Below are 23,607 nucleotides of genomic sequence, written 5' to 3'. Positions count from 1 at the left end.
ATATAAAGGCTATTTATAACTGACTTGGAAATTCTTGGATCCCAAAAGAATGCTTAAAGGTAAAGGGACCCCTGACCATTAGGTCCAGTTGTGACCAACTCTGGGGTTGCGGCGCTCATCTCACTTTATTGGCCGAGGCAGCCGTCCTACAGCTTCCAGGTCATGTGACCAGCATGACTAAGCCGCTTCTGGCGAACCAGAGCAGCGCACGGAAACGCCGTTTACCTTCCTGCCGGAACGGTACCTATTTATCTACTTGCACTTTGACGTGCTTTCGAACTGCTAGGTTGGCAGGAGCAGGGACCGAGCAATGGGAATCACCCTGTTGCGGGGATTCGAACCGCCGACCTTCTGATTGGCAAGTCCTAGGCTCTGTGGTTTAACCCACAACGCCACCCGCGTCCCTAAAAAAAGAATGCTTAGGCCACTTTTAAAACCTAAAAGGGTGCATGTAACCTCTAACAAAAGAGCTCTTACTTCTATGATGCAATATTTAAGGTGTTCCTGTTTTATTCAGCTGCTCCTTATAAGGTCAAACTTTTGAAAGTCAAGCCATTTAAATTAAGTTCCAAGTTCATCCTTTTTATGAAGAAAATGGGGAGGACTGACTTTAAAGTAACCAATCCTGGCATAAGTTGACTGCATTCTCTCCTGATTGGCTTACTTGACCATTCTTGGAACATAGGACATAGAGCTTTTAAGTTAATAACTTTAAAAATGCTGACACTCGGCTTGTGCAGTACAGGCTGATGGCAAAGAAAAGCTGTCTCTCCCTTTTTCTCTTGAAAAGAAACAGAAAAAAGTTGTAGAGCCTCCTCTTGGTTAACCACAACCTCTGTGAGCAATAAAGAAGATTCAGCATATATACAGAGCAGAATGAGCAACTGATTCATTCACAGGGATGGTGAATAATAATTAGAATGTGGTCACGTGACCTCTACAATTAAGATCCAGGCGCCACTAAGAGTATGTAGAGTTGTTTCTTACATCCCTAAACCCTGATATCTTACCAGAATTACTCCTAGCTGCAAGGGCTTATCGGGAACGTCAGGAAACACAAGGCAGAAGTGTTGAAAAGATGCCTCATCCACCCATTATTTAGTTGCTAAGTTTATTTTTCAGGAGGAAGGGGGGGGCGCTAGGGGCCTCTCTCTCTTAGTAACCGTCTTAACAGCCATCATCAACTTCGGAACAGGCCGTAAAAATATACGGCCAAGTAGGATTCGTGCCGTTTTGTTTTAACTTCTGTTGAATTTTAACCGCTTCGCAGCTTGACGAGGGCGAGATGTTCGAAAGATGCTTCGGACGTTTCTCAAGAAGGCAGATCACGCACAAGCGCAGAAGTAAGTAGTTTTGTCTCGTGTCAGTCCAGCGGCCGAAGGCTGCGATTCGGGGGCGCTTTACTTGCGAGTAAACAGGCTCCACAATGAGCCGTCGACACGAACACACACATTACACACCCCTCCAGATCAGGCTGCAGGTCCCCCTCGCCCTCATCGCCTCATCTTTTGTTTCCCATCTCAGAGATGCCACCCACCGACACCCCCCGCCCCTTTCCGCGGTCCCCTCTCTGACCCTTGAGGGGCTCCCCATCCCACCCCCTTTACCTTGTAATCCTCGTAGTCGAGGTTTTGCAGGCGCTCCTTGCCGGAGCGGGCCCGGATTTCGACGCTGCGGGCCGGGGCTTCGTCCGGGGGCGCGTCGGGCTCCGGCGGGGGCTGCTGGGGCTCCTGCTGCCGCGACGGGGCTCTCCGGGCCCCTCTCTGCCCAACGCTGAGCGCCGCGAAGTCCAGCGTCTTGCTCTCGAAGGCGCCCTCCACGCTGCAGAACATCCCGCCATACTTCTGGCGGGGCACTTGGTCGGCGGTGCCCGGGCGCGCCAGGTACACGGGCAGCTCCTCATCCTCCTCCTGCTGGTGAGGCTCCCCCCGCTCCCGGCCTCTCCGCCTGCCGCTCGAGGTCATGGCCGCCGCAGGCAAGGCAGACGGGCGGGCAGCGCCAAACAACGCTCGGGAGCCCAAGCCGCCGCCGGGTGGCAAGTCGAGCCCCTTTCGCCTGCCTGCCTGCGAGGAAGGAGAAGGAGGCGGGAAAGGGGGAGAGCGCGCCTCAGCCGGCTCCTCTGCCGCAGCCGCCGCGCCTCAGCTCAAGCGCGGAGTGACTGGCTGACGGGGAGAGAGGGAGAAAGAGCGCCTGATGGGAGGGAGGGAGAGAGGGAGGCGGCGGCGGCGGCGGCAGGGCTGCCCGGCCGGCCACGAGGACTTTTCCTCACACGACGAGCATCGGCCGCCGCCGCCGTGAGGGGAAAACGGCGCCCGCTCTTCTTAGGCTGCGCTTGTGTAACGGCAACGGCGGGCACCTGAAGCGCCCGGCGTCGAAGCCCTCAGGCAGCAGCGGCTCGCCTCCATCCTCGCGACGTCCCTGACAGGACGGCCTACTTTTTTTTTAATCTGTGTCTCTTCTTCGCAGTAGTTTGTTGGGGGAGGGGAGGGGGAAAACATGTCAGGAAAGAAACTTCACCGGCTGAACTTCTGCTTGTCACACAACTGCTAAGGGGTGGGGTTGGGAGAGGGAGAAGTGTCAATTTGAATAAAATATTTGAGGGGGGGGGAGAGAAATAGGTCACATGATGCGGTGCACACACCCTATTTGAATGGCAATGCCCATCAACTTGGGGGGCTGGCCCTCTCAAATATTTTAGGGGGCGCCAAAGGGAACTCTGCCCCCAGGAGTTGGCTCCTAGGGTGAGAGGTTCCTTATGCCCCCCTACATCAGGTGTGGGGTATCTGTAGTCCTTGAGATGTTGCTGAACTACAATTTCCATCATCTCTCTGGCCATTGGTGAGAAGTTCCTTATCTGGACCTCCTGTGTTTTTAATAGGAATTGGACTTGCAGAAGGGAAGGAGGCATTTGGTGGTTTATCAAATGTTTGCCCAAACCTCTTTCCCCAGGTTACTTCTACAGTGCACAACATGCATAAACTTAAGAACAAATACAAGTCTTAACATATGGAATGCTGCCGAAAATGGCAGTTGGTGTCAAATAGGACTTTAGCAAGTGGGGCTTGCTAAAAAATGACCTTCCAAGGCATTTGTAGCGGCCAGGTGGGCCAAATTAGGCCCATGGGCCGGAGATTCCCCTATGCTGCCATAGCTCACAACCAGTGACATCCTACCCTATTGTGACTGAATGTGCAGGCAAGTTAGGTAGTACTTCAGGTGGAATCCCCATGCCTTCCAGCAACCACATTGCAGGTATAAGTTCAGCAGGTGCCATTTTTCCTGGCATGGAGATGCAGGGATGGGGGCCACTGCACCAAATGAATTTCTGGACACCATGTAGATTTTAAAGTTACAGGAAGATTGCAATCGAAAGGTAGCAAGTTTGGGAGTATTTTATTTCTAAAATAAAACATGGATACCTCTCCTCCTAAATCCCAGATGTATGGAAGCTGAGTGCAGTTATTTAGTAACTTAAGGAAAATGTTCCCTGCCCATGTTCTACATTATTATTATTATTATTACATTTGGATACCACCCTTTAGCTGTAGATCTCCGAGAAGTTCCCAACACAAAACTGCAATATAAAAAAAACACAAAATACATAATAAAAACAAAAACAGAAACAACCCAATAATCACCTCTTCCACAACATATTCAAAAGGGTATTGGATAACAATCAGCCCAAGACCTGGTTGAAGGCAAACATTTTTGCCTGGCGCCTAAAGGCAATGTAAGAGAGAGCATTCAACAACTGGGGAGCCACTGCAGAAAAGGCCAATTCTTGTTTTGCCTCGTCATCATTACTCCCCAAGGCCAGGAACTGGAACTGATAATAGTTTTAGCTAAGGTTGCCATATGTCCTCTTTTTCCAGGACACATTCTCTTTTTCATGATGAGAGTCATAGAGATCCATAGTTAAAAGTATAAGTCAGCAAATGTGTCTTCTTTTTTGCTCTTCAAAATATGGCACCCCTATCTAGCTCAAGAGAGCATAATGAAGGAATGTTATGCAGAGTTTCACATTTATCCATGAAAGTTTAAGGCATGTAAGACTGCTCAGGACTGAGGCCTCTTTTTTCTTCCAAACTGAAGTTTATTTTCTAACAGAAGCCATGATTTTATATTTCCACATGCATCTATAATCACAAGACTTATAGCTAAATTAAATCATATTTCTCCCTAAATAAAGACATTGAAGTAAAGACATGATGGTACAGCATGCACTCAGAATCTCACTGAGGTCAACATTAGGCACATAGATAATAACACATTTGCTTAGTGAAAACTATAGCTTACCAGAGGCTCACTTATAATTTGTAGAGTTGCTACTGTTAAGAATTGCATGAGAGGCAGAAATCAACAGATGTATCTTTTTCCATCCATCTATCCATGCCAGGAAGGACTTTATGTATTGATTTCTGCCTGCCTATTGTAACTTCAGGTAAGGAAAACTCTTTTCCATAAAAAGACAGTAGTTCTAAATACCTCAAGGACCACCTCTCAAAATGTGAACAGACCCAGACCCTGCGCTCCTTATCTGAGGCCCTTCTTTGTGTGCCTTCTCCACAAGAGGCGTGCAGGGTGGCAACACAAGAACAGTCCTTTTGTGCGGTGACTTCCCATTTGTGGAATGCTGTCCCCAGGGAGGCGTGCCTGGCACCATCATTATATATCTTTAGATACCAGGCCTTTGGCTATTAACTATCTGTGGCTTTTAAAAGTGATTGGGATATGTTTGATGCTTTCATCTTTTCCCTTGGTTTTAATGTATCTATGTGAGATTTAATGTATGTTTGTTTGGTTGTAAGTTGTTTTGGGTTGCCCTAGGCAAGATAAAGCAACTGATAAAATAAATAAATAAATAAGAAAGAAAGAAAGAAAGAAAGAAAGAAAGAAAGAATAAAGGCAACTTCATATAAAGCAGAAAATAGCAACACACATAATCATATTTACTTGCAATTTATTTTTTTACCTGCAAACTCTATATTGATTAAATAATAAATATGCACATGTAGAGTTGTGTGATATAGTTTGTTTATTAGACTATTAAGTTAATTCCATCAGACTATTGTAATGATTAAATTGTTTGTTTTGACTGCTTGATGACCAAGTTTGCTTTTTGTGGTATGGTTTAGCATAAATGTTAAAGTGCATCATAACAACAGGCTTCAAAGCTCTGTGTTGCTAAGTACTTTTTTTTTTTTTTTGCTCCCACATCGTGCAAGTCTTTAAGGTTCCAGAGTGCCCTTCGTTGTTTTTGCTAAAACGGACTGACATGGCTATGCTTCTGGAAAATGTGCAGGTTTGATTACTGTAAACCAAAGTGTGACAGCTACAAGTTTCATGAATTCCCAACAAGCTGCTGCTCTAAAGTAAAAAATAAGGATTCATCTGAGACAGTAAGTTGCAGACATACAAAAATGTTGGCAAGCTAGGAAACTGCAAATCCTGCTCCACAGCAAAGCATTCCTTAAATGTGTGACAAGGTAAAAGGAGTGAAATGATGAATCTGCACATCTCGCATGCAGTATTCACCAAAAGAGATTTTATTGTTCCCAAATGCACGTTAAAATCAAAGATAACTCTGGACTGCTTACCATCGTTATTTTCATGATGACTCCATTTTAAGTTGTAGTAATTCTTCCTTGTGAAAGATATAATGCTGATATTGAACTCACATTCTAATCAGTGTTACAAGAACCCAAAGAATGTACAGTCTTCAACACCAATAAGTTTCTATAACTGTCAAAGCCACTACTTGTGGAGGGTATGTGTGTTTGTGTGATTACATAATACTGTGTGAATGCATAATACTGTACATATTATTACAATTATTCAGTTACAATATTTACTTGAGTCTAATGCACCATCAAATCTAATGCACACCTCAATTTTCATAACTTTGAAACAAAACAAAAAAATTATTTGCTGGTGAACGTAAATGCGCCATTGAATCTAATACGCACCTTAGTCTTTGCAATGTAATTTGGCCAAAAAAAGTGAGCATTAGATTTGAGTAAATACGGTATTAATGACATACTTTTGCTCCTATTTAAGGACTTCTTTAAAACAATTCAATGTCACATTTACTCTTACTGTTATTCAGACAGCAACTGTATACCAAGAGATTAGTCATCATCTTTCAGTGGTCTCTGAATCCGTTGCATACATTTAATCATAATCGTAAGAGTTAGTAGGTAGAGCAGAATAGGGTTCATATGGTTTTTATTAAGTGATCACGAGAACACCATAGTCACTGTCAAAATAGCATCTTTACCATGCAGTCACTGACTACACCAGAAAGGTCCTGGATTGCAATTTATTGATAGGGAATTAAGGATTATGGATCTCTTGTGGAAAAACAAATAAATGGGATTTCAGTGTATCAGGAGAAAGCTGCTAGAATCACAGAGAGAGCTGCCCTGTGTGGTGAGCAAGTGACCTGCCAAATGGCAGCTTTTCAGTGAGGTACCCTCTGGTCCTGTACTGAGTCTCCCCACTCAGGCTAGCCACTGGATCCTTCTGGACAGGAGGGGAAATTGGATTCCTGCTTGAGGAATGAAGTCTTTCTGAACAGCGGGATGTTATTGTATCCTTAGCCCTGTCTCCGAGTTTGTCTTTTGCTTCTGCACCATAGTTGGTCTTTTAGTTCCTGCTAACTCTTTATTTCTCTTCACTCCCAGCTTCTGGCATGTCATGTCCCACAACTCTTAGTTCCTCGCTCACTTCAGATGGTTGCCCATACTAACAGATTCCTCTATTAGGTATGTAAGTGGGTGAAGAAGGGGTAGTGTAAATGAATCTGTGCGTGCCCAAAGGTGGTTGTTGTTGTTGTTTAGTCGTGTCCGACTCTTCGTGACCCCATGGACCAGAGCATGCCAGGCACTCCTGTCTTCCACTGCCTCCCACAGTTTGGTCAAACTCATGCTTGTGGCTTCAAGAACACTATCCAACCATCTCGTCCTTTGTCGTCCCCTTCTCCTTGTGCCCTCCATCTTTCCCAACATCAGGGTCTTTTCCAGGGAGTCTTCTCTTCTCATGAGGTGGCCAAAGTATTGGAGCCTCAGCTTCACGATCTGTCCTTCCAGTGAGCACTCAGGGCTGATTTTCTTAAGAATAGATAGGTTTGTTCTTCTTGCAGTCCATGGGACTCTCAAGAGTCTCCTCCAACACCATAATTCAAAAGCATCAATTCTTCGGCGATCAGCCTTCTTTATGGTCCAACTTTCACTTCCATACATCACTACTGGGAAAACCATAGCTTTATTTCTCTTTACTCCTAGCTTCTGGCATGTCCCGCAACTCTTAGTTCCTAGCTCACTTCAGATGGTTGCCCATACTAACAGATTCCTCTATTCGGTATGTAAGTGGGTGAAGAAAGGGTAGTGTAAATGTATCTGTGCATGCCCAAAGGTAGAATCCATTTATACAGCCACAAGCATTCTGTTTAATGTTAGACACCACTGTAAAAACCATGGGAGTCTCCTGTGTGCACAGCTCAGTTTGCGGTGTTTTTCTTTCTGTGCACAGTTATGTGAATTGTCCCTTATGAATGTTTGCATGAAAATATTTATTTATTATATTCAGGGTGGCCCAAAAGTAGGTATGCTGCTTTAGAATCCAGTTTCTTTGTTCTTGACTCAAGTTCTCATCATTCGCAATATCAATAAAGAAAAATAATCCATTGATTGAATGAATGTATAGCTACTTTTGGGCCACCCTTTATTATATCACATACTTATACAGTTTGCTGTCCAGAACTGACCAGATCTATAACTTCAGCAAGAAAGCAGCAGACCACTCACAGGGCTCTGACTGCTATCAGTTGTTTTTTTTAAAAAAAATTGCATCTCAAGATCTGCTGACTAGACTTTCATTGACTAGACTCAATGACTGTGCAACATAACACAACAGCCATTCTCAGAGATAATTGTCAGCATGTCTGGTTCCCTCTCCTACTCCTCCTGCTACTACCATCTCTGACTTATTCTCATGAGTGAAGTCATCTGTGAAGCTGATGTCAGAAGCCACAATGAGTTTTGTTTAAGAAAAGTCTATCAGTGATTAGTAAGAATCGCAGGAGAAAACTCTCAAAACAATAAATTCTTCCTCTCATACTTACCACTGTCTGTATAACGGACTCCAAAACCAACAATGGTCTGTGGGTAAGGAAAATAATGGAATGGAATGGAAACAAATGATCACTAAATGAGCCCTGATTTTCACCACCCACTGCATAGTAGAGATTCAGGCATGTTTTTGTTTTTTTACTCTTTAAACAGTTTTTGTTTTTCACAATACAAAGGGCTATTTTCCATTTCACACTTAAAATAGCAAATGTTGGGTAAAAAAACACAAGACTCTGTGGACTTAGGCAAAATAGTACTTTTAGGAACATCTTCTGGAGAAAGGTAGGTCTGAACGGTGCAAGGAACAGACTGGGAGGCAAGTTTAGGGGAGCAGCAAATTTTCCCTTTTCCCTTTGTACAAGCCACCCAGGGAAGTTAGAAGTAGCTGCTGTCTGGATTTCCTGCACAAAGTGATATGGCCGCCAAACTAGATGTGATGATTGTTAACACAGTTTGCTCATAAATAGTTGAGGTTTCTTGTTTCTTGTTTGTTTGTTGGGGTGGGGAGAAGCTGGATCAGGACCGTAGCATGCAGAGGAGAGAGCTTTAACACTTCCCCCCTCCATATATCCTGACTGAACTCTCTCATTCTGTGCTCCCTGACTGTCCACAAAGTTCCCAGTCCAGAGCCCTCTGTCGCACAACCACAGCACCTTGGTTGTGGTATCTCAAGAGAATGGCAGATCAGGTACACACTACTGCAAAGAGGAAAGAAGGGAGCATCATATTGAGGTTGGGGGGGTGGGAGAGGAAGTTGATTAAGTGGCAAAATATCCAGGATTGGCCCTGATAGACTTTCAAATAGCAGCATCTTAACCAGACAGCCATGCAAGAGCAGCTAATGGCTCTGTCTCAAAACCTCATTATTCTGTTGCATTACTTAAATGGATGACAAATCTCCAAGTGACTCCTTTTACAGTATTATCGTCTGAAATATTAATAATGTCAAAGCTGTGTGTGCTACTTGACAGTACCAAGCACAATCCAATTAGAAGATACAAATATTTCCCAGCATTGGCCTCATTTCCAAATGGCTTAGAAATTGTCCATAACTACTCAGTATTAGGAGAGAGCAAAAAAGAAAGGAGGGGTGTGCCATTAAGGATGGGTCAGTAAGTAGAAATGCTCATGTTCAGTGTTAGAAAGAAAAGGGTGGAATACGTTAATAGTACTGAGGTGGAGAAGGGACCATGGCTGGAATGAGGAATTATAAAACAGTTGCCTAACAAGCATAATATAACTGTGTGTACTATATACCATATTTTTTGCTCTAAAAGACACACTTTTTCCCTCCTAAGAAGTAAGGGGAAATGTGTGTGCGTCTTATGGAGCGAATGCAGGCTGCGCAGCTATCCCAGAAGCCAGAACAGCAAGAGGGATCACTGCGCAGCGAAAGCAGCGATCCCTCTTGCTGTTCTGGCTTCTGGGATTCAGAATATTTTTTTCTTGTTTTCCTCCTCCAAAAACTAGGTGCATCTTATGGTCTGGTGCGTCTTATAGAGCGAAAAATACAATAAGAATCCTGGAAATGGAGAACTAATCAGGGCAGGATGCAGCCAAATATGATTAATTTTAAAATTAACAGCCAAAGTCTTGGCAACCTGGAAAAGAAGTGAAATTGTCCCAAATGCAAAATGACTACACTTATTCCAGAGTCAACACTAAAAGAATTGGGACCAAAGGGATATCTACACATAAGGCTTTACCTATAGAAGTTGTTGTTGTTGTTGTTGCTGTTGCTATTGCTGTTGTTATACCCCACCCAATCTGGGCGGTTTACAGCATATATGAAAGCAGTGCTTTTCCCCCCTAAAAAATGTTTATGGGTACTCTCATTTTGACTCAAGAAAATCACCAGGAAAGTAAATGAAGCCACCATCGGAGGTGGTAACAATGGAACTGACCAATCACCGTGCTAGAGAAGAAACTTTAAAAATTATTTTTTTTTAGTTTCTTCTCCTGTTAGATTCACAAAATGGTTAGGAGTATGCGTACCCCTGCGTACCCCCAGAAAAAAGCACTGTATGAAAGCATAGTAAAACATCAAAAATTAAAAAAAACTTCCTGATACAGGGCTGCCTTCAGATGTCTTCTTTATGTAGTTGTTTATCTCCTTGACATCTGAAGGGAGGGGGTTCTACAGGGAGGGTGCCACTACCGAGAAGGCCAAACAGAAGAATTCAGCTGCCTTCTGTACTTTTGTTGTCATGTGTTACAACCTTTAATGCACACACTCCAACATTTTTCTGATGAAAATAGAGACATCTTAAGGAAAAACAGGACATTCTCTGATTAAATCAGAAACTGGGATGGCTCCAGTAAATCCAGGACTGTCTCTGGAGGGTCTGTTACTGATGACAAGTGCCTGTATGTAGCCTATACTTCCTTGCATACGTCAGGCAAACATGTGCAGGATGTAAATGTGGGTATTATTTTGCTTGTGCTATCTTGGTGCACTGCACTGACAACACAATCTTATATGTTTACTCAGAAGTAGGCCCCACTTACGAAGGTAAATGGGTATAGAATTGCAACTTAAGTGAGCATGTTTGGGATTTTCCAAACCCTTCAGGAAAAAGCCATAGTCACATTTAAATTTCTAGTTTAGTTTCTGAGACTTAACATACAATACTTTGAACTCATGCCCTATAATGCCATATTCTTCATTCAGCAACCCAAATTTCTTTCATGTCAGATTGCTTTATAGAAAAGTAAACTAATTTTTAAAATGCTTACTTTAATGGAAATGACAGAAATACTATTTCAGCATCAGACACTTGGAAATGCTAAGAAGCTCCCAAGTGCTTTGCCAAGCCATTCGTAAGAACAACTATGAATGAGGAAGAATTGTCCAGCCTTCTTCAAAATATCCTTTAAGGAAATCCCTTTTCACAGGAGGATTAGTTAATGAAATGAGACATAACCACTCCACATGGTATGGTGTTCTATAATTTTTTGACTCCTAGAATTCATTGTCCATTTTTTTTGTTGCTTGTTGTGGGTCTGCTAGCTAGGTTTTGTGATAATTGAGAATAATTTTTAACTAAAATGTCTTTATGAACTTGTCATGAGGAAAAAAACACTTGATTTTCACCATAATTTCTAGTATATGTAATTGTGGGAAACATTTCTTACATTTTGCTATTATGTAAATGACAGAAACCAAGTTACTAATAGCAAATTCCTGTTGGTTTACTACTCTGTCTGTATGTCCCCTACCAAGGCAAGATGGAATGCCACAACATATTTTCTGGTGTTTTGTCTAATTTTAGCGTCTCCCACAAATGATTCGTAGATGATTCATCAAAACATGTGTTATCAAACACCTCTTTATTTTTAGTAGACCTCTTTTTCCAAACTCTCTATAGTAAGCCAAACTGTGTGATTAAAACTGAATGGAGATCAGGAGGAAAGTGGAAACACTGCAATTATCAGCTTCCTCTTTACGTGCAATCTGGCTTTCCTAACAACTGGAAACCTTGGTGTTATCAGGAAATTAGGGCCCAGTTTTCCAGAGTGTGCAATTTTTTAAAAGGTCTTTTCTATACAGTGGTACTTTGGGTTACATATGCTTCAGGTTACAGACTCCGCTAACCCAGAAATATTACCTCGGGTTAAGAACTTTGCTTCAGGATGAGAACAGAAATCGTGCTCCGGCGGAGCGGCAGCAGCGGGAGGTCCCATTAGCTAAAGTGGTGCTTCAGGTTAAGAACAGTTGCAGGTTAAGAACGGACCTCCGGAACGAATTAAGTACTTAACCCGAGGTACCACTGTAAAGGGATTAGTAGAAGGCAGCCTTTGTCGTCAGTTCGTAGTACAGAGTCTCAAGCAGAGATGTGCTCTCCCAAGCCCACATGTTCCCAGCATGTTCACACTCCTGTCTCAGTGACGTCTACTCCATCTCCACAGAATGGAAGATGGCAGGATACCCAAGGGTGTAATCTACAGGGAGCCAGCTTCAGGCACCAGGCCCGTTGGCAGACCAACTCTGAATTGCAAAGATGTTTGCAAGCGTGACATGAAAGCTGGCAACACTAACCCCACCATGTGGGAGTCCCTTACAGTCAACTGCAGCACTTGCAGACAAACAATCAGGTTGTGTATCCAAGGCAGTGACCAGAGGAGGAATGACCACTTGGAAGAACGCAGAAAGATGGTGCATTTGCAACAGCACAACTGGACGCCTTCATCTGCCCCAGGTGCAACAAAACACATCTCTTCCTCATCAGTCTCTACAGCCACAGCAGGCGCTGTAACTCTCCAGTGGTTTGACTTCACCCCTGAAGGTGCACTCTCCAACAGTTTAAGACAGGTGGGGAACCTCAGGCCCAAATGTGGCCCTCCAGGATTCTCTCTCTGGCCCTTGGAACTCTCCCCAGACCACACCCCTCACTGCCCTTCCTTTGCACCACAAGCATTTTTGGCTGGCTGCAATGTGCCCTTGAACTTTGGCAAACTCTTGTTTGTCTAGATGGGAGACAGCAGTATATATTAGTGTGTGCAGGCTAGCCTGCACAAAGGTAAAATTTACATCACTCTCAAAAGGTGGCCCAGAAGGGAATCTGGGCCTCATGCTGAAAAAGGTTCTTCACTGATGCTTTAAATTTTTAACAAAAAAACACTGATTCCTCTTCAAGCAGCAGCAATAAGCAACCCACTGATGCCAAGTAGGACTGCCCAGGGCCATTGTAAGGCGAGGTGGGGAGGGATAACTGCTTCGTGTCCACTGATGCATTTTTAACTTTACAAAGAATGCACATTCAGCTTATCTTAACATATAAGACATAAATGAGTTGTGTTAAGTGGTTCTGACTTTGCATTCTTGCTTAAGAACTTGAAAAGTGTTTTGCATTATCAATTTATCTCCAACTATGCCAGCATTTTTTGCACGCACACCCCAGCAGAGGGAAGGTGCCACGATCTACCTCCTACCCACTACCTTTAGCCTAGTGCTGTCAACTCTGACTCACAGAGGCCTTTCTCAGCCTTGCTTTGAAATCCTCTAACGGGAGATGCCAGAGTTTGGACTTTAGGATTTTCTGCATGCAAAGCACTTGCTCTACCACTGAACTATAGTCCATCCTCAGTAGCATAGATCTCAGCTGATATTTCAACTCAAAAGTGCTTATATGGTGCAGTGATTTAAAAAAAAAAATAGTAGCATCCGTCCCTCAAATGTGGGTCACCTCAGTCGAAACCAAATGGAGCACTGTGGTATAATAAATCTAGTTTTTATTCTTGCTCTATTTTACATTGGGCATGAGAGTTATTTATAGACAACCGAGGGACTATTTTCCCTATCCTTGAGTCTTTATGTTTCTGGATTGTCTCATGTGGGTCAAATGATTTAGGTGCTTGGAGAATAAAATATTTTGGTGATTACACACAAACAGCTGCTTTCAGGGCCATGACCACAACATTCCTCTTAATGTTTGTCTTTAAGTCAGTTACATCCTGTCTTATACCAGCTGCACTTTATCTTTGTTCCCGAAGAAGAAGAAAGCTAACATCAGGTAAACAGTGCTGCTCAGTATTTGTTTTCCAAACACTTTTGCTCAGCACTCCACACCATTTTAAGGGATGAAGTGCATTTGTGTCCCAAGAAGTTTAGGACGGTGCATGTGGTTCTCCCCCGAGAGGTGAGTTAGACTGAGAGTTCAGGACTGTCCCAGAGTCACTCAGTAAGCTTCATGCCGGATCAGGGATTTGAACTTCAGTCTTCACAGCCCTAGGCCATTGCTGTATCTTAGGCTTCTCCAGCCTGGGCCTTCCAGCTGTTTTGGACCAGAACATCCATCAATCCCAGCCAGCATAGCTGGAGTGCACTACAGTGGTACCTTGGGTTAAGAACTTAATTCGTTCTGGAGGTCCATTCTTAACCTGAAACTGTTCTTAACCTGAGGTACCACTTTAGCTAATGGGGCCTCCCACTGCCGCCAAGCCACCACCACACGATTTCTGTTCTCATCCTGAAGCAAAGTTCTTAACCCGAGGTACTATTTCTGGGTTAGCAGAGTCTGTAACCTGAAGCATCTGTAACCTGAAGCGTCTGTAACCCGAGGTACCACTGTAGTTAGAAAAAAAATGCTCTAACTGCCACACCATGATTTTTGTCTCATCCTTTCACAATTATCTTGAATATATGAACTCCTTGGAGGAAGGCAGATAACACAAATGAAATAAGGAATAATACCAAGGAAATAACTGTCTGCCCGCACACACATACATACTCCTTATTCATCCCAAACCAACCATCTGAAAGTCAAGTCCTTAGGAGGAAATTCCTCTTTTCTCTGCTACCACCACATCAGTGGGAAATGATATTAAAATGGTTTTCTGGTGGATCTGGAGACAGCACCCTTTCGTAATTGTACACAGAAGACAAGTAATGAGGGACTAACCCGATTGACATAGCTGATATATAGCTAGCACCATAGATCATCTATTGAAAATGCAATAAAGGGAAATTACAATGGGAAGGACACTGTAATTATATATTTCCTCTTCTAAGAAAGTAGGCCTGGCAGAAGAGCAGCCCTCGGCATTTTGCACAGTTAGGAATAATGTTAACAACAACTCAGAATTGTTAAGGCTGAAAGTGAGCAGAGTTTTTCTTTACATTGCTATGTCTCCTGCACTACTTTCAATGGTTGTCCCACATAGCCAAAACAGGATGTGCTGCACTGTTGTGTCTTCATGTTGCATTTTCAAAGCAAGATACCTCCACTGGTACATTGGGAAAGTGCTTTGAATCCTGATCCTATGCTCTGCACCAATGGGATTCACCCTAGAAAGAGCTTTCTGAAGCGACCAAACACAGGCAGTCTCCAGAATCTGTTTGGCCTTTTGTAAAGAGTCTGCCAGCGGTTAATCTGATGCATGACTCATCTCTCCAAGCAATGGCAGCAATTCTGTCGTGGTCCACCCAAGCAAATATATTTATTTTGTCACTTAAAGGCTTAACTTGGCAAAGAATTCAAGGGCATTTCAGTGTCTTGATCCCAGCTGGTTGTGGATCGCCAGGTTAAAGCAATGAGCTTTAATCTTAGGTTAGCATATGCTTCTTCAGAGCCAATATTACATTCCTAAGAAATTATAGTTATTTTTATTATTGTACTCTATATAAACAGCTTGTTGCATTTACATTCATTTCATGCTTGAGGAAACCAATACCACGCAGTGACTGCATGAATGATTAGGGGGCTGTACCACCACCACGGAGGCCCCCGTTGCACCCATTTTAAGTACAGCAGAGGAGATGCTCCTGTCAGTGTAATCTCCAATGGTTGCCACCACACAAGGGTGCATATAAGCCTATTAGGAACTTCAAGAAGTCAACTAGAAAGAAAGAAAAAAACCCAGCAAACAGAATTAAAATGTCTTCCCAGAGGTCTATTAGAAGATTCCTTGTTTGCTTTACAAGTTCTCACTACAAATTGTGTAACACCACTAACATAGCTAGTGCTATGACCTTCTAACATAGCTAGGTTATGACCTTCAGTGGCCAGACTGGGATTTAGGTTTACGACTGGCATTTCTGAAGACCTGCCTCCTCCTATATGAAATTGTTTATCCACTGAAGTCATCAGTGCAAGCCCTGCTCCAAGTCCTCCCATTTCAGAGGCAAAGTAGGTGGTGAAGGACCCTTGCATTTGCAGTGCCCAGAGTTTGGAACACCCACCACAGAAAAATTGAGTCAGTGCCATCTTTTACACATCAAGGCATTTTCCTGATGGCTGCTCACTGTTAGTTGCCCTGCTTCTCAGACTTAGTTTTTGATGTGTTCGGGCATATGGTTGGGTTTTTGTTTCCATATTTCCATGTATTAGCTGATTTCTAAAAATAATCGTCTGATCTTAAATAAGCCATCTTGGGCACTAAAAGATGGGAAGGCAGATACATATGAATTTTTGAAATAATAAATACTTGTGATTATGTTTATATCCTGCCTTTCTTCCATGGAACTTAAGATGACATGCACAAGATTCCCAGCTGGTCTCCTGTCTTCTCAGTGACCCAGACCTTCAGCAAGGCTGCTACAGGATGTTTCTTCAGGTAATGCTACAGCTGCAGTAATGTGTCAGGAGCATATGGATCTGCCTTCTGCCAGATCCATCTCACTCAGTATTTGTCCATTTGGTCAAATGGGTAGCTCAGTTGGTTAGAGCGTGGTGCTGATAACACCAAGGCTGCAGGTTCCGTCCCTTTAAGGGAAAGCTGCATATTCCTGCATTGCAGAGGGTTGGACTAGATGATTCTCAGGGTCCCTTACAACTCTATGATTCCATAATTCTATGATTTAGCTCAGTATAGGCTGGAGCTCTCCAGGTCAGAAATATTTCTTATCACCATCCTTTTTAGATGGAGATGCTAGGAACTGAACCATGTGCTCTACTGATGATCAGTTATAAGGCCAGAGTACCTCCACCCTGACCAGGAGAAATGCATTGTCTATGAAACAGCAGAATCCACCTCAGTATGTCAAAGGATCTTATCTACACAATTTCCAAGTTGTTGGGTTTTCCCCCCAATACAAGTTCATGATCTGATTCCCTTCCAACCCAAAATTTGTATTCACCTCTCTCCTCAAATTAGCATCTGCTTGTCCCATGCAAAGCCCTGGAGTAGAAACTGTCTGTTATGCTCAGAAAGTGACTCTGTCTTACATTAAGGAAAAATATTAAGCGTAAAATAAGTAAATATTTTATTTAGGCTAGCATTATAAACTGGAGGGTTTTTACAGGGAACAATGAGGCTTTAAATACCAGGATGCAAACCATTTATTTCCATCGAAGGCATGAAAAACAAAGCTGATCCCACTTTCATTGTTTGACAGTTTGTTTCTAAAAGCAAATTTCTAAGTATCTCAGCCTCTGGGATGGAGGAGAATCGTATGTTCAGCATTTGGAGTTTATTTTTTAATGCTTTGCACTTGAAAGAAGAGACATGCAAAAGAAAGCCTACAGAGAGACATACTTTTGGCCATCAAATGAACCTAGATATTGGCAGAAGTTTGTTTTGAGAAACAACGGCTGCTGGACAAAGTAGGAACAGATGAAAATTTGTTTAAGTTCTTTATATTCTAAAACAGAACATGTTGCATGTCAGGAAAAACAGATGTTCTAAATGCTGTGAACTGAATCTCAGATTTTTATTTTTTATTTTAAGCCAAAACCTTTCCTACTACTTTTGTTTCAGGTGCTGGAGAGATTCATCAAAGAAGAGGCCCCACCCAACCCCCTTTTCCTAAACTGCTACTTATCCAAATTGACAACATTTCCACCACTTACCCTTGGATAATTCTTTATTCCACGTATCTGCTTTGCCACATGTCACCAGGAACAGGAAAACATGGCCAAGAACCGACAATGTGAGGCACAGATTTATTTATTTTTTAAGGAGGAGAGGGTGAATAAAAGTAGAATCATTATTGTTTAAAGCCATCAGCATAAAGCAGCAGGAGAATTAGCATGAATTAACAAGTTCTCCTAGGATATAGTGTATAGTTAGTAGGAGTTGCCAACCTTTGTTGGCACATTTGGAATTTTGGAAAAGTGCCGTGGGTACCAATAACATAGATGCTGTGGGGTGTGTGGCATAATACGAAACAATGGCTGTGGGAGAGTAACATTAACACAAAATGGCTGCCACATCCAAGAGAGCGGAAAAAGAGGCAGGACCACGGAATGATGGGAGCATGCCACCCTCAGCCCCTTCCCCACCAATGGGAAAGTCTCCTACATCATCTACCACCACACTCTCCTAAAGAAGCTCTTTGTCCCTCTCCTCTGTTCATAATGGAAAGAGGGTAGGTGCCCAGGCCCAGCATCCAATGAAACCTGGTCTTGTTAAGCAGTGTGTTCAATATGGGAGAGGCCATGTCAGTGGAAACAGGAAGACCAATCTGTTTCTTGTGCATTGTGGATTTTTGAGTGGATATTTATTGAGGCCTTTTGCAGGTGCCATAGGAGGTACTGTTGAGCATGGGTGCTGCATTGGCAGTCCCTGGAAGGTATTGTAAGGCTGGGAAATCTCATGACTGGAGATCAAATGTGGCCCTCCAGGTCTCTCTGTCAAGCCTTTGGGATTCTTCCCACACCAGACTTCCTACCTCATCTACCCTGCAATACCCTCCTTACTGGCCCTGCAATACCCTCCTCAGTACTTTTGCCTGGATGAAATGTGTCCCTGAATAATGCCACTTTCTTGTCTGGATGGAGGGTGGAAATGTGAGTGTAGAAACCACTGACCATCTGTATAGATTGTAACCTACTGCACAGAGACCACATCTGCTGTCTTGCCCACTTTTTGCCTCTGGCCTCACCCACTGCTTCAAAGCTTGCCCATGAGGGAACGCTTCCTTTAAGCTGAGATGTTTTCCTCATTCCTGGTGCAGAGATAGATCAAGTAGTGGGCTATCATTGCAGCTTCATGGACTCCTTCAGGGAAGAGGTGTCCAAAGAGGGAAGAAGATACCTTAGAGGAGATTGATGGGTTTATTGTTTTAGATCAGATATAGGCAAACTCCAGCCCTCCAGATGTTTGGGACTACAATTCCCACCATCCCCGACTACTGGTCCTGTTGGCTAGGGATGATGAGAATTGTAGTCCCAAGCATCTGGAGGGCCGGAGTTTTCCTATGCCTGTCTTAGATACATTTAAAGGAATCATTTTCATGGAAACACTACTACTGTGTTTCAGTTCATTAATTTGTGGAGTATTTTTTGTGGGCGGGAATAAAGTTATAATCTCACCTCTGGGATGAATTTACCCCAAATTAAAAATGGAGAGGAAGAAATCCATAAAAGAAATGAACATTTGTGGAGAGTATTCAGTGGCTCCTCCTGATTATACGAGCCAAAGAAAGCTGTCTGCCTTCATCAATCAAGCAAGACACTGAAGCTCTGGGATTTAGCAAGAGGAGCTGTGGAGATGAAATGAATGAGCTCAAAGTCTTTGGGCATTTGAAGAAGCTGTTCGGGAACTGGGCCAATGTAAGGCACAAAAGGCTCTAGGCAGAGTGAGAGATGCAACGTGGCAAAAATGAGAACACTCCACAGATGCTACATTCACAGCCAGTAGTGACTTACTCAGGGTAATGCTTCTACTCGATACATTTAATGCTAGCATTCATGTCTTTCCTGCATTCATTTGCTCTTGGCCTCCTCCTTTGCAATGGTCACCAAACAGCACTAAGGGGATGGGATTGTAAAGAAAAACTCAGTCTGCAGAAATAACCAAATTGGGGACAAAAACAACCCTTAAGCTAGCTACTAACAGCAAATATTTTTTCCTTAGGGATTGCTACAATAGGTTGCTGTGCTGCTAAAATCCATAGAGTATGCCTGTCACTCTAAGCATCTGAGGTTGTGCATACGAAAGGCAAAGTTCTTCAGGGAAGTTGTTCTGGGTTTGAAATATGTTGGCGCAAACAGAAAAGCCACTGGGATGGAACATTATCAACATGATTAGTGTGGATTTCTTCTCTTGCCCCTCCAAAATCATGAATATTGTTCTTGACAAAGCCAGATTGGGGCTATGTGTAGCCATAACCAGAGCCTGGAAGCTTTGTTCATTTTTACGTTCCCATTGCCAGTGGCTTGGCACTGGAGCTACAGCTAGAAGGTTCTGTTCTGCTAAGCAGGACAAGGCGGAAGCCTAAGATCCTAGTCTTTAGACCAGGCCTGGCCAATCTGGAGGCTTCAGAATGCCTACCAATATCAGAGGCTCATGTTAGTAGTACCTCAGGTTAAGAACTTTGCTTCAGGATGAGAACAGAAATCGTGTGGCGGCATCAGTGGGAGGCCCCATTAGCTAAAGTGGTGCTTCAGGTTAAGAACAGTTTCAGATTAAGAACGGACCTCCAGAACGAATTAAGTTCTTAACCCGAGGTACTATTTCTGGGTTAGCGGAGTCTGTAACCTGAAGCGTATGTAACCTGAGGTGTATGTAACCCGAGGTACCACTGTAATGGAACACTCAATTACTTATAAGTGTCCCTTTCTAATATACAAAGGAATTCATACTATTTAACCAGCACAGGCTGAGGGTTTTGCAATATAAATATTTGGCAAAGACTGTCATTCCTTTGGGCTTTAATCAAGTATCCTGGAAGCTTCAGATTGCCTTCACTGATTTTCTCTCTTTCTCCAAAGTGACATATGAATCAGCACATCCATGTAGCCTAGGCTTATCTAAAAGAACTCTTGGAAATTCTTGGAAGAGAGTGACAGCACGGGTCATTGAACTTTCTCTTGGAAATATATATACAAAGTGGAAGTGGCTTTGCTGACCTCTTACGAAGAATGTTTATGGGAGAGTCAGTCAGTGTAATTACAGTAGGATTTTCTTTAATTGTAACTGTGTCTATTTGTTTTAGGGGCACATAAAAGTAGTTTTACATTGTGCATAATAAATATGCATGCATTGGTTTCCAAGTTAAATTCTATCTCCACTTAAAAGAAGCTAAATAGGAAGGGATGGGAGTGATCTTTGCTTGTCAAGACATAGCTCCTTCAGAGCTAGATGGACCAACAGAGTACTATGTAAATCAATAAAGTAAATTTCAAAGTCATCATTGCATTGTGGAGCAACATAAACTAATAACTGTGAATCTTTCAAACTATCAAGAAACTCACAAGAACCAGAGTATTTACTATTTGGTTTACAGCATAAGCAAAACAGAGTTTTTAAAAGATGTTACAGAAGCACAATTATAGGCTGTAAGCAACTAGCCTTTTCTTCCAGCAATATTATCCAAAGCAACCATTTCCAGAGGAGGCCGGCATATTAGTCTCTTGCAGTTGTGTGATACTGTAAGAACTAACTTATTAATTATGACAAAAGCTTTTGCTTCATCAAATGCACAAATGTTATCCTGAGTTGTAGGTGTGATATATTTAATAGAACTTGTATGCTACTTACCGTAATTGGCTGAAACCTCTAAGTGGGTTACACACACCCCACAAAAAAATCTAAAATCTTCATTAAAAATACAGATATAATTTTTTTAACACCATATATGCATAACAATGTGTGTATATAAATACTATTTGTTTATTTTATTTTAAGTATTTATACACCACTTCTCGTCAGAAAAGATCACAAAGCAATTTACAGAAAAGGCAAAAAACTAAAGGCAATATGCTAATCATCAAAATCCATGGTTACAATATATAAAACATCATATTCCATAACAGAGATTTCTACTCAATACACTAATACCCAGTATTAACATCTACTAACATGCCTGTGCCTTAGGCATTCTGCACCTGTACACAATCACACTCACATATTCCCAACAGTTACAGAAACCCAATAAAGAACTGCAACCTAAATAAGCTGTACAATTAGAAGCGCTATTTGGTCTGGTTTCTTCCTTTAGGGCCTGTGAGCCTATACATACATGCATGCTTGAAATAGTAAACAGTAAAGCCAGAAGGAAATTAAAGGCAAAAAGTACATTTCATTTCAGCTTCACTGTTTACGATTCCCCCACCCAGCCATGTATATAAATACCTAAAACTCAAGATAGCACTTTATGCAATGAAGTGCCAAAAGACTGTTTTTTTCCAAAACAAGTTATATTTATGCACAGAGTTTTGTTTAAGCAAAGAGATTTTCTATAAAACGTTTTTACAAATATGCTGATGGATCCTCTTTTACAGGGACCTAATAATCTAATGCTAATGTGCTGCAAATTATAACATCCTGTACAAATTTCTTTATTTCCCATTACAGCACTCTTTGTTTTACATTTCCGTATTATGCCAAGATCAAGGCTACAAGCCGCAAATAACTTGCCCTAGAAAAATCTCAGTGTGCTATTGCAGAGCAAATAGCAGACACAGCGTTTCCACACTATTCCATTACCACAGGCAAAGCCTTCTTTCATATACCTCATGCCATCTGTATGATTTTTTTTTAATTAACCACTCTTTTTCTTGATTTTTAGGTCAAGAACAAGAATTACTGCAACTAGGGCAGAACACACCATTTGACAAAAAGACTAAAATCCTACACATACTCAGTGGAACTTATATATGAATAGATATGCATAGTATTAAGGTAAAGGTAAAGGTACCCCTGCCTGTACGGGCCAGTCTTGACAGACTCTAGGGTTGTGCGCCCATCTCACTTAAGAGGCCGGGGGCCAGCGCTGTCCGGAGACACTTCCGGGTCATGTGGCCAGCGTGACAAAGCCGCATCTGGCGAGCCAGCGCAGCACACGGAAACGCCGTTTACCTTCCCGCCAGTAAGCGGTCCCTATTTATCTACTTGCACCCGGAGGTGCTTTCGAACTACTAGGTTGGCAGGCGCTGGGACCGAGCAACGGGAGCGCACCCCGCCGCGGGGATTCGAACCGCCGGCCTTTTGATCGGCAAGCCCTAGGAGCTGAGGCTTTTACCCACAGTGCCACCCGCGTCCCTATGCATAGTATTAAGATTATGTTATTGCCTTCATTGTACACTTGGATTTAAAGAGAGGAAAAACTATTTTAAATTAGTATTCTGCAAGTTGAATAGAAAACTAGTTACTACGGGATGGGTAGGACTTCCACCTATTTTCTGCTTCTAGTGAAGTCACTGAGTATATTTGCTAGTTTCCCCCCAGATGTATATTGATTACAGTAGTACCTCGGGTTAAACACTTAATTTGTTCCAGAGGTCCGTTCTTAACCTGAAACGGTTCTTAACCTGAGGTGTGCTTTCGCTAATGGGGTCTCCTGCTGCTGCGCCACCGGCACACGATTTCAGTTCTTATCCTGGGGTAAAGTTCTTAATCTGGAGCAACCACTTCCTGGTTAGCGGAGTTTGTAATCCGAAGCGTCTGTAACCCAAAGCATCTGTAACCCGAGGTACCACTGTACTAGATAACTGTAGCAAGTGTTGGGAACTTCCATTCCACTGACCTTATTAGGACTGCCAGGCCATTTGACCAAGCAATATTTAGCCATCATGACTGATAGCGTTCAGGGCCAGCACTATAATATATAGCCATGTGGCTCAAGCAACAGCCCAGGAGGGATTGTTAACATCATCATCATCATCATTTAGATTTATATACTGCCCTTCATCTGAAGATCACAGGGGGAGTTACAACCTAAAAACACACAATACATAACAAAATAACTGAAAAACAATACCCCACCCCAACAGATTTAAGAGGCCATAGATTGTAAAATCAGCCAGTGGCCTTGGGGAAGAGGAATGTGTTTACCTGGCGTCTAAAGAGATGTAATGAAGGTGCCAGGTGAGCCTTTCTGGGGAGAGAATTCCACAAATGGGGAGCCACGGCAGAAAGGCCCCGTTCGTGTGTTGCCACCCTCCGGACCTCTCGTGGAAGAGGCATGTGAAGAAGGGCCTCAGATTAACAGTGCTTGCCACGGTCATGACTTCTCAGTCACGATGGCTTGCTTCCTTTCACAGGATCCCTTTCTCAGAGCACAGCACTGAGGCATAAGGAAGGCCCCAGAAAT

General features: G+C 42.8%; 1 protein-coding gene and 1 long non-coding RNA gene across 4 annotated transcripts in view; one reads left to right on the top strand and one right to left on the bottom strand.

Moving 5' to 3' along the window:
- The window catches only part of DPYSL3 (dihydropyrimidinase like 3), a 55,233-nt gene extending 52,803 nt beyond the window's left edge, over window positions 1-2,430 (bottom strand). For both annotated transcript variants that reach the window (XM_053376643.1, XM_053376644.1), the window contains exon 1: window positions 1,608-2,430. In XM_053376643.1, the coding sequence (XP_053232618.1) occupies window positions 1,608-1,964 (357 nt within the window). In that variant the 5' untranslated portion in view covers window positions 1,965-2,430. The remainder of the gene's footprint in view (window positions 1-1,607) is intronic.
- On the top strand, window positions 749-17,572 carry LOC128407812 (uncharacterized). Of its 2 annotated transcripts, none has more exons than XR_008328914.1 (4): window positions 749-1,347; window positions 7,284-7,359; window positions 16,100-16,184; window positions 17,328-17,572. It is a non-coding gene; the product is annotated as an uncharacterized LOC128407812 (long non-coding RNA). The 2 variants fall into 2 exon arrangements; XR_008328913.1 differs by having other exon boundaries at window positions 751-1,343.
- The last annotated feature ends 6,035 nt before the right edge of the window (window positions 17,573-23,607 follow it).

Source organism: Podarcis raffonei, chromosome 2 (genome assembly GCF_027172205.1).
Source record: "Podarcis raffonei isolate rPodRaf1 chromosome 2, rPodRaf1.pri, whole genome shotgun sequence".
NCBI classification, from domain to species: Eukaryota; Metazoa; Chordata; class Lepidosauria; order Squamata; family Lacertidae; genus Podarcis; species Podarcis raffonei.
The sequence above is the reverse complement of the archived record's forward strand: the minus strand, read 5'-3'. Positions and strand labels throughout refer to the sequence as shown.